The sequence below is a fragment of the Hypomesus transpacificus genome, chromosome 17 (assembly GCF_021917145.1).
Source record: "Hypomesus transpacificus isolate Combined female chromosome 17, fHypTra1, whole genome shotgun sequence".
Taxonomy (NCBI): domain Eukaryota; kingdom Metazoa; phylum Chordata; class Actinopteri; order Osmeriformes; family Osmeridae; genus Hypomesus; species Hypomesus transpacificus.
Genome location: NC_061076.1, coordinates 15,269,711 through 15,281,088, shown reverse-complemented (window position 1 = coordinate 15,281,088; position 11,378 = coordinate 15,269,711). Strand labels below are relative to the sequence as shown.

General features: G+C 52.1%; 1 protein-coding gene across 1 annotated transcript; it reads right to left on the bottom strand.

The window, feature by feature from the left end:
• Nucleotides 1-870: 870 nt before the first annotated feature.
• tlcd4b (TLC domain containing 4b) lies at nt 871-10,910 on the bottom strand. Its single transcript, XM_047038044.1, has 8 exons — nt 10,585-10,910; nt 7,698-7,850; nt 6,588-6,677; nt 2,743-2,801; nt 2,482-2,576; nt 2,242-2,315; nt 1,237-1,604; nt 871-964 (listed from the first exon to the last, which is right to left on the bottom strand). Exons 2-7 carry the CDS (start codon nt 7,841-7,843, stop codon nt 1,265-1,267), a joined length of 804 nt encoding a protein of 267 aa, XP_046894000.1. The 5' UTR covers nt 7,844-7,850; nt 10,585-10,910; the 3' UTR covers nt 871-964; nt 1,237-1,264.
• Between the last annotated feature and the right edge of the window lie 468 nt (nt 10,911-11,378).

Here is an 11,378-nt window from a genome sequence, read left to right as displayed (position 1 = left end):
CGAGCAGTAGACGGAGGGCCGGCCGGTGACAGACAGAGAGAGAGAGCGAAGAGGCCAAAAACGGACAGAGACTCCGTTTCGAGCTTGGCTCATGCGAACGATAGCGGGCGAGCTCTTTTAAAACCGAAAGGCCCCAAATCGAAAGAACAAAACGCCACTTTATAAAGCCAACAGCCTCTTTTGACGGGGAAGAGAGAAAGCAAGGCTCGACGACCACACGGCGACGCTTCCTGTTTGGAGGGATTGGCAATCGAGTTTATAAGGCTGGGGGGGGGGGGGGGGGCAACACAGCCAATGAGAGAGCCAGCTGATGATTTAGCGTGAGGGGATGTTTGTTTCGCGGGTAAGGGGGCGCGGCTGGCCCGGGTGGGGGCCAAGGTTTGGTGATGTAGATGGGTGTCGATAACAAACAAACAAAAAAAAAAAAAACGCAGGCCATAGCAGGTAGAGGCATTGCGGTGTCTTGTCTGATTGGCTGCCTGCGAGGACAAACTGGTGCTCGGGAAACTGGTGCCGCGCGCGCGTGTGTGTGTGTGCGCCTCAGGATATGGTCTGAGAGGGCCTGGCAGGTGGATGGACGGATAATGCCACGGGCAACTGAAAAGGGACGCGGGGGGAGGAGCCTGCGAACAAAGAAAAAAACAAGAGCACGGCAAGGCGGAGAGGGATCCTCCGGGGACCCAGAAACGGGAGTCTGGAGTCTGCGCTCGCTGAGATCCCGCCCCCTCCTCCTTGCTCACCTGTCAATCACAGCCAGGCACTTCATACGACTGGACAGGAGATGGGAGGGAGAGAGAGAGAGAGAGAGGACGGCTGCGGGAGAGACAGAAGAGGGAGGAGGAGACATGCTGGGGGGGGGGGGGGGGGGGGTGTCACAAGCTCCAGTGTCACTGGTCGGTCCGTCTACTGCGGGTGAGAAACGTTGAGATCCACCCGGCTGGTGCGTGTGCGCTTCGGTCTCCTCGTCCTGGGAGACGGGGAGGGGGGCCGTTCAAGCCCGCCGCCCCTGCACGGGAGGCGGGGGGGGGGGGGGGGACAGGACGAGGTGTGTGTCTGTGTGTGTGTTTCTGTTTGTATGGGTGGGGGAGGCTGAGGGGGAGTGAGGTCGGCGGGCGCCCCAAGGCGATGAAGAGCAGGGCGGTTGGGGGTGATACCTCCCAGCCCCTCTGTCTTTGCTCTCCCCCCCTGGGGTCTGAGGCCGTACCTCACTACCCCCCACCCCCTCCCTCCCTCCCCCCCCCCGCCCATCCTCCCTGGAGTCTTCTCAGTCGGTGTGGTTTTTGACGCTGTTCTGCTTGTCCGTGCGGGCGTCCTCCGCCTTGGCCTTCTGCCCGGCGCCCTTGATCACCTTGTAGCAGCCGCGGGCGATCTTGTACATCCACACCGTGTTCAGGACGTCCAGCGCGATGCACGACGTGATCCAGGCCACCTGGGCGGCCAGGCCCAGCCGCTCGAACGCCGGCGTGCCAAACGTGGCGAACACGCTCCGCCAGTACGGCGGCATGACGACGATGCGCACCACGAAGAAGACCACCGCCATGGCCACGCCGTTGGCGCACACCAGGCGGTCGGAGCGCGGGTACTTGAGGGTTTCGAAGAACCACCTGGGGAGAGGAGGAGAGAAAAGGATGGATGAGAGGAGAGAAGAGGATGGATGAGAGGAGGAGAGAAGAGGATGGACGAGAGGAGGATGGATGAGGAGGAGAGAAGAGGATGGATGAGAGATGGATGGATGAGGAGGAGAGAAGAGGATGGATGAGAGATGGATGGATGAGGAGGAGAGAAGAGGATGGATGAGAGATGGATGGATGAGAGGAGGAGAGAAGAGGATGGATGAGAGGAGGGGAGAAGAGGAGGAGGGAAGGTGAGGAGAGAAGAGGGGAGAAGGAGGAACAAGAAGGAGTGAAGATAAAGACAAGAGGATGGATGAGAGGAGGGGAGAAGGAAGACGAGAGAAAGGGAGGAAGAGGATGATAGCGGAAGATAAGAGTAATAGATGAGGATGAGGAGGACGAGGGAGGAGGGGTCAATTTTATTTATGTATTAGTTTTAAGTACAGACAGTGCAGGGTTTGAATGCTACAAAGACAATCCACACAACGAGTAAGCATCCATTCACCCTGAGCATTACCAGTTTGATGAGGTCCGTTAAGTCAGGAATCGCAACAGGCACCTTCATAATAAAGTACGTGGAAAAGGAAAACATTTCTGAAGAGACAGAGCAAGCTGCAAGCTGGGGTACCTTTGGTTCACAAAAGGCGTGGATAATTCTGAAATGAGGCGGAAGTTGGCAAAATATGGAAGCACGCCGCGAGTCTGAGGGAGAAAAATGACCAAACAAAAACAAAAAAACAAAAAAAAAAAAAAGGAAAACGCCGTTAATGTTTGCACAATTACATAAACAAACAAATGCTATACAGTTCCAAGAAATGTAACCCGGAGGAAACATCCTTCAAGCTGTGGAAGGAAACCGCCTTCTCACCAGGACGTATCCGTAAGCGTAGAGCGCCGCCAAGTGGTGACAGACGAAGAAGCTGTCCCCCATGGTGCTCCAGTTCCGGGCCAGCAACACCAGGTCTGCACAGCACAGAGGGGACGCAAGGCCATTAACACACCGTGGCCACTGACGGTGCAATACAGCCAATCCAAATGAAATGACAACCGACAACTGTTTCAGATTTGATTTGAAGATAGATGGAAAACGATAACAGGGAGGCGCCTTACTGTAGACACACACACATACCGTAGAGTAGATAACCGCAGGTTATAGCGACATTAAGCTTCACTAGACTGGGATCACCCCTGTGGGACAGAGACGACACAAAGCACAAAACAAGATTATTACTTCAGGGAGGCCGACACAACCTGAAGAAAGAACAAAACCGACTTAGGGATTTCAAGTCGTTTGAATGCGCCCCTCTGGGAACAGTCTACTCCCAAGACGGGAACACGGCATACTTTACTCATTTAGCAGACGCTTTTATCCATAGCGACTTCCAAGCGAGAGCTTTACAAAAGAGCATAGGTCACTGATCATAACAACGAGGTAGTCCCAAACATTGCAAGCAGCCAAAACATGAAGCGTACATTGTGAAAAAACGAAACGAGTGCCAAAAGGCTGTGCGCGCGACGCCGCGCCCGTTCGGCTGCGGTGCTGCCTCGCACAGCGTAGCAGGTCCCACTGAGCGGCAGGCCCGCAGGCTCGGTGAGGCTGGCCGTCCGTCTGACCCGCTACGGCCCAGGTGGATGTTGACAGAGCGTCTGTGGGATGTTGACTGAAGGAGCGCTCCTGCTGGGCGGGTGTGTGTGTGTGTCCAGAGTGGTCAGTGTCCATGTAAGCAAGCGCCGATGACATAAATGAAAGAAAATCTTGACTGTGTGTGTGTGTGTGTGTGTGTGTGTGTGTGTGTGTGTGTGTGTGTGTGTGTGTGTGAGTGAGTGGGTGAGGGGCTTCAAGGGCTGCACCGTAGGTCGTAGCTGTAGCCCAAGGATATGGTTCCTTGGAAAGATTATTTTACCGCTGTATGCTGATCAGAAGATATTCGGCATTGGCATGCCGCTTGCTCAACCTGTATGCCAACATAACACTGTGTGTGTGTGTGTGTGTTGAGGGGGGCACGAGGGCAGGTGTGTGTGTGTGTGTGTTGAGGGGGGCACGAGGGCAGGTGTGTGTGTGTGTGTGTTGAGGGGGGCACGACGGGCAGGTGTGTGTGTTGGTAGTAAGGTAATAGTGTAACTGATACAGTTTCCAGTCAAAAGTATTGTGTGGCAGAGACAGGGCTAGGTCATGGCTTCTGTGAGTAACAGAACACCCCCACACAGTGCTTTAGGGGCAGCATCAGAGAGAAGCCATTTTGCCTTGCCCGTCTCCCACAATGCCCTACGCGAGCGTCAACGCCCGGTTGCATTGGAAATGAATTGGAAGGCGACGCCCCGCTCCGCTGTAGTGGACACACAGGGTCAGGGCGCTCCTGCCCTGCACGTTAGAGATGTTTCCCCGCTCCGACACACCTGATTCAAATGAACGGGTCGTTATCCAGCTCGGAAGAAGCCTGCTTATGGCCCCTTCATTTGAATCAGGCGTGTTGGAGCAGGGAAATATCTCAAATCTGCAGGACAGGGGTCAGGGTTGGGAACCACTGCTTCAGATGACACTGTTGCCCACTTTAACCTCCGCCTCCCCGCCTCCCCCTCCCTCTCTCCCTCTTTCTCTCCCTCTTTCTCTCTCTCCGTCTCTGTCTCTCTCTATGTCTCCCGCCCGCCCACTCTCCTTCCTTCCCCTCACGTCCCCTCCCTCCGTCCCTAAACCCTGTTCCATAGTACTTCCATATCATGACACAGAGGTTCATCCCACAGCAGCGATAAAGCCGGGTATGAGAGTCAGGTCAGCGTGAGCTGGGGCCAGTCCAAAGGTCCATCTCTGATAGAGAGAGAGGGGGGAGGGGGGGAAGTTCACCCTCTACGTTCACCCCTCAAACACTAAACCTTGGACTCTGGCCGACACTCTCAACCCCCCCCCCCCCCCCCCCCCCCCCCCCCCCCCCCCCCCCCCCCCCTCCAGCTAAGAAGCTGTGGTAAAAGCTATCGGGCCAATAGCGCGCGATAAACACTCGTCCAATTACGAGTACAGTGACATTCGTAACAACCATTCCAGGAGGCCCAAAAACAAATGGCTACTCTTCAGAGCCGCTTCTCGAGTTGTTAACGAGAGAATAAACCGACCTCGAACACGAGAGAACGGAAATGCCTTTCTTCATGAAGAAAAAAAACTTCTCCTTTCGTTCACTCTGCCAAACTCGATGAGCTGTTTGTTGTCACTTAGCCACACTGTTTGTCATTGGCTACTGGTTTTCTTTGAGCGACTATAACGCTTCCTCTTTCATTTGCACTCTATCGGCCGATACTCTCAAAACGAATTAACATTGGTGCACCTCTACTGGAGGGGGATTTCCGTTATGGCTGAACGTTTGAGGAAAGATACTATGGTGGAGGCTGAGTGGTGGGTGTGACGGTGCAAACTGTACACAGCAGCTTCCCCCAGTCACCAGCCAGCCAATCAGCCAGCCAACCAGCCAGTCAGTCAGTCGGTCCCCCAGCCAATCGACCAGCCAGCCAGCCAGTCAATCCATCAGTCACCCGCCAATCAATTAGCCAGTCAGTCAGGTAATCAGCCAGCCAGTCGATCTTCCACTGTGTGAGCGATGGTGCAGAGGCTACAGAGCAGCTTCCCCTAGTCAGTCAGTCAGTCAGTCAGGGCTCGTGCTGAGCGGTCCAGCTCGATCACAATGCCTCTCTGTGACAGTCTGTCTGAATGAAGCTCTAATACAGTCACGCTGACTGGGGAATCCAGCGTTTACTCCACACGCTCAGTGTTGCAACCACAGGGACTAGCAAGCCAGCTAGTTAGCTAGCCGGCTAATGAACTAACATTGCTACAATCAAGTACTATGGCGCGAGCGCAGCAACAACCAAGGACTAGCGAGCTAGCTTAGCTACAGGCAAGCGACTAGACTGGTGTGGAGAGGTGGAGACTGGAGGAGGAAACGGTTAGGGAAACCGTGCTGTTGAGTGACACGCAGGGAAACACAAAGACAAGATGGCGACAGTACCTCATGATTGGGGGAGGGGGGGGGGGGGAGTAATTACGTAGCAAACACAACAGACTAAACTCTCTCAAGAAAAGGATTGAAGCGTGAGTGAATGTGTGTCAAGCACCATTAAGTACACCCTGCAGAGGGCTGTTGCCGTGAGCCAGGTCCACTCTCCTCTCCCTTCTACTCTAGTCATTCTTCTCTCTCTCTTTCTCTCTCTCTCTTTTTGCTCCATCAGCTGGCCAGGGCGACGGGGACACAATACGAGTGAGGGGGGGGGGACTGTATTGATCATGCAGCCTGAGACGTAGGGTGGCACAGGGGGAGGGGGGAGGAGGGGTGTGGGCTCAGTGAGGAGAGGGGGCGTCACATGGAGAGGCAATGGCGGAGGGGGGTAGGTTGGAGGGAAGGGGGTAGGCGGAGACTGGGCTGCTGTTGTTTGCTATGAAAAGGAGCCTTGTTGGCAGGATTCTGTCCTGTCTGATCGGAACTGGAGAGGAAGAGAAACAGAGAGGGGCAGAGAGAGGAGCAGAGAGAGAGGAGCAGAGAGAGAGAGATGGACAGAGATAGACAGACAGACACAGAGAGACAGAGAGACAGAGAGGGTCAGAGAGAGGAGCAGAGAGAGAGAGAGAGAGAGGGGGGCGGGGGAGTCTTTCAGGATTCGATGATGCAAATCCCAGTCAGAAGTAGGAGCGTTCGAAAGAGAGAGGGACAGGAAGAAAACAGGGGGGGGGGGGGGGGGGGGATAATGAAAGGGCAAATCTGCTAGAGCTCCACATCTCTGGAGACTTCCCCGACAGATGAGCTCGGTCCACCTCTCTCTCTCTCTCTGTCTCTTTCCACTGACGAGAACAACAGCTTCATCCTTTCCCTGGTGTCTAAACCCCTCCTCCTTCCCCTTCCTCCCCAGGGGGCTGGGGGCTTGTGTTCTGGTCTGGAGACACCCAGATGGGGAGAGAGAGAGACAGACAGCCGCGGTTGCGGTTCCTCTTACCAGACGGGATCCGCGTTGACGTCGTCGTCAAACCACAGGATGTAGAGGCAGAACAGGCCCACGATCAGGGCATGGACAGTGGACACCAACCTGAAGGACACACACACACACAGAGAGAGGCCCAACATGAGGAAGTAGCCTTTGTGCCGAGTGTGACAAAATGAGTAGAAATGTCAACACAAGGCCTCAAGTTCCGGTTCTCACACACTGACTGATATTCTTATTGTAGACGTCTACGATAAGAATAACGCCAATGATGGGGGGGAAAAAAGGATCCGCATTATCTAACACCACAACAAGACATTTGGGCCGGCTAGGATCATGGGAGCTTTCAATAATGCCTGGATGCAACGGACACAGCAAACTGGAACAAGAAGGGTTTCCGTGTGTGTGTGTGAGAGAGAAACAGAGACTATCAAACATGGTTGACCACCCCTGACCTTTGGAGCTGTTATCAGGGTAAGTTAAGAGTCACTTTAAGTCTCAGGTGGCTGTTATCTGTCCTCCACTCAGAACACACAGACTGAGTCTGACCAGAGGAAGACTGGCGGAATAAGGGATTCACCCCAACACTCTCCGAATCTGGGGGGGGAAAGGCAGGCTTTCCTAGAGCTGAGCTTGATGCAAGCGCGGTGCACACACACTTTTGGGGCCTCCAATTCTGCCTAGTCTCACTGAGGGGCCTCAGGACTCCCCGTGTCCTCTTCTTCTTCTCCTTACATAAACCACACAGACACACTGGAGTTACACAACCTCCAGGTCCCACTCGGTCTAACCTTAGTACCTAACAGATTATGTCTACAGGGCACAAACATCCAAACTCTTGTGAACTCTGACCCTAACCCACACAAACATGCATACAGAAACACTAATCCAAGGGAGGTACGGAACGAACCAGTAATCCCGGGTAGACCGTGCTATTACACAACGACAAACAACCTACCTTTGTGCCGGAACCCCAAACCAACTCCACTCTCAGTCCACCTCTCAGGTCTCTTTTACTGGTTCAGCCTCAAACAAACACCAGCCAGGCATAACTTGTAACCAGTCTCACAGGAGTTACAGGCCAGACGCATAGCTTTAGTGTGTGTGCGTGTGTGTGTACTGTACCTGGAGTTCCACTCAGTGAGCTTGGTGGTGGGCAGGCTTCCGTAACTAGGGGTGATGACAGCCGAGAGCAGGGGACTGGCCACCGAGAACATCAACTGGAACCCCACAAAGCTGCCAGCGACCACGGTCAACTCTCTCGTCTCCATCACTCACCTGGGAGGGGGGGGGCAGGGAGAGAGAGGGGAGGGAGAGAGAGAGGGGAGGGAGAGAGAGGGGGGAGGGAGAGAGAGATAGACACAGAGAGACAGAGAGAGAGAGAGAGAGAGATAGACACAGAGAGACAGAGAGACAGAGAGAGAGAGAGAGAGAGAGAGAGGGGGGGGGGGGGGGGGAGGGGGAGACACGGACCGGTGGTTCAGACACAGGAGGCTCAGGCTGTTAGGGAGACTGTCGGTAGCGGGGGGGGGGGGGGGGGGTTGGAAAATGCCTAAAGAGAAACCTGGCATAACCATGGCAGAGGAGACCAACCCGGGACAGGAGGGGATGGAACCTCCAAGGGCCTGAAACGCACTCGTGGGTAGTTAGCAATGGGCGATTATGTACAAATTGTTTAGGGCATAGAAAAGGAATTAGTGCTCGAAAGCAAACAATGCCAAGTTGTTGAGGGGCAAAGAGGATTGTTCTGATGAGGCAAGCGGTCGGAGGGTTGACGCAACGGAGAGGAGGATGAAGAAAATGAGTAACGGAGGGAAGCTCAAGTCGACGTCAATCGAAAAAAACGACAACAAAGTCGAGGTGGAAGAGAAGGAGAAAGAGCAAGAGAGAGAGAAAGGAATTTGAGAGAAACAGACAACAGCAGAGAGAGAAGACGGGGCCTTGAAGCGAGGGACAGAGAAAGAGAGAGAGAGGAGTCATTAGCCCCACAGTGCCTAACGAACGGTCACGTCGAGGAGCTGGCGGACGCGTCTGGTTCATCTCACACGCCGAAACACACTACATGTCCACAAGGGCTCCTCTTCATTCATACCTGACTGAAAAGACAAAGCCACAGCCTCTGATGAGATCCCCGTGACCTATCTAGCGACAGGCTGCCCCCCGCTCCACCAACATGTCATTTTCTACGAGAAGAGATTAAGAAGCTGGGAGTTCTCATTCCCTGTGGAAGGCCTTTTTCTCTCAGAGCTACTAACACTCGACCTCAAGTCTCTCTGCGGCCCCTGGTGTTTTGCGTCCTCATCTTGACCACCACCCATTCTCAAGAAACCCCAGTGGACACGGCAAAACTCCAAGGATTCGGTCTATTGTGAACCCTGGACTCGACTTAATAAGGGCTCAGTCGCAACGCAAGAGTAAATCCACGACCAAACGGGCTGCTTAGATGAAGCAACGCAATTCAAAACTCGATCCCGGAACAAGCAACTCGTTTGACGATAAGCCCGTGATTGCGAAAGGGTACACATGATTGTGTGACCGGTACCGTCCAGAAGGGGCCGGTAGGTGGACTAGGTAGTTGGCGACGCCAGGTTGTGAGAAAGCAGGGGTAAGTCTCACCCCTGGCCCAACTGACCCCACAAGCATGCTGCCTGCTCCAGTCTGATCTATTTATACCACGAAAACCCCAATGTCATAAGTGCCTTCTGTCACAGCAGTATAGCTGTTATGATATAGGCTACATGATACAAAGCATTCAAGCACAGCAGAAGGCCGCACTCATACTGGGGGGCCTGCCTCATTTGTGTGGCCTGCCTCAAATTATGCCAGATAACTGTCAAAGCTATTACCCCTACCTCACCCGAAATTAGGCCCAGTAGTGTGAACCTGTTCGTTACTATAAGAGGATGCCGGATAGTCACGCTGTCCCTATCCACGTTCATTGACGTCGCTGATCGTAGGCTTTGTGAGCTTGAATAATTAATTGGTATTCCTCAACCTGGGAAGCTGGTTTGGACTGCCCGGGCCGGTCTACTCAGACGGAGAGAAAGGGTCAGAGGCTTGCGTGAGCTGCTTGACAGCTCTAGCAGGCTGTATACCATCAACGGCTGACCTTGTTCCTCGCACCTTAGTGCTACTGTCAGCAAACCATTACCTAAGTCCTTGGCATATCGACCAATATAAATAATAGCGGTCCAATTACCCCCCTTACAGTGGAAATCCAAAACGCGTTCCGGCGGAGTATGCTGCAATGCTGCACAGGCCGTTGCAGGTGACCCGCTCCAACTCAGGGATATACACAATCTTCTGCGTTAGAACCGTGGAGTGCTCTACTTTGAGATACGATTTCAGATATTGAACGTTACCATTATTTCTAGGACAACTGATAGCGGCACGATTTCCTTGCTGAAATATTTACCAAAAACGAAAGCCGATTATTTGCTCCCCTCAACGGGGACTGCAGCAAAATTCCTTGAGCGAGCTAGCTAGCAAGCTAAACCAATTCCCTTTATTGGACTTACAAGTGTTAGTTAAATTGTGATAGCATTACAGCTATCTATTTAACTAAGTAATAATTCAAACTGGGGTAAGGGAAATGTTGTTTACCTCCCTGAGTCTGGCTTATTGCCCTTCCATTTGGGGAAGGCATACACAATCATGCATGTTGGCAGGGAATGCAGCAGTCCCTTGTTCTCGGCGTCGTGCGTGATAGCAGCAGGGAGACTAATGTGCACGAAAGAAGCAACGTGTGAAATGTCTCGCATTTGGGAAACATCCTAACCAATGACATTGGATTACAGTTTAGCCAGATGGTAAACGAGTTTTTGCATGTTGATAGCCAAATGCCTAACTGCTACATGAATTGTGAGAAAGGCAAAGCTATGCTATAGCCACAATGTAAAGGGTCGTATTGCGGTCACAAGGTCTAAATAATAAAGCAATTGCTGTCTTCACAATCATAGCATGCAGTGGAAAACAATTAGATACATGTAAATGGTGTATACGAAGTCACTACCTGATATCAGTTGCATAGGTCTGTATAAGTAGATCTAGCTTCTGTTTAGCTGGCGTCTTCACTTTCTTAACTTAGCAAGTCGGCTACAGCTTGCTAGCAGTAGCAGAATCCCACTGTCACTGACTAGCAGTGAGCGTCCTCGGGAGCAAGGGGCAACGCCGAATATGCATAACCACTATACAGTCCCTGGAGAATTCTTGATCCTAGATTATTTTCCAAATCGAGAGTTTCCAGATATGATTTAAAAACAAAGATTTCCCCGTTATATTTTGGCATTGACAGCTCGTAGTGACACTTAATGACGCCAACACGCAGATAACCTACCACCCACTCCTAAAGCACACACCCCTTCATTTGGCCACACCCACAACGAACAAAGGCCAAGCAGCACATTTCATTTCTCAGTTAAATCAAATTTACATGATGCATGCTATTTTTATCAATAGTTCCTATAGTACCTTATTAGAAGAACGTGGAAAAGAAATCCTGAAAGAAATAGGTTAAGCAAATGCGCATACTTGCCCGATTGCTATGCATGTAAATGAAGGTTTCTGTCAAATCTTTCAAGTGGTGTGGTTGGTTTAATGTTATTATTTCTTAAATCATTGTTCTGGTGTGCTGAAGATGTCATATCCTCTGTTGTCTATCTATATGGTTTCTTTAAAGGCTTTTTTAATGTAAAGGCTCCGTTCAACAATGACAGATGTGATCTTGGCCTTGGAAAGCCCTTATTTTAATAATGAAGTTCTTGGTATTATAATAATAATAATACATTTTATTTATATAGCGCTTTT

Coding starts and splice junctions, on each gene's coding strand:
- tlcd4b (XM_047038044.1), bottom strand. CDS start 7,843: ATGGAGACGAGAGAGTTGACCGTGGTCGCTGGCAGCTTTGTGGGGTTC. Junction 2,577..2,742: donor CTGCGGTTATCTACTCTACG/GTATGTGTGTGT, acceptor TGTGCTGTGCAG/ACCTGGTGTTGCTGGCCCGG. Junction 1,605..2,241: donor ACGCCTTTTGTGAACCAAAG/GTACCCCAGCTT, acceptor TCCTCTCCCCAG/GTGGTTCTTCGAAACCCTCA.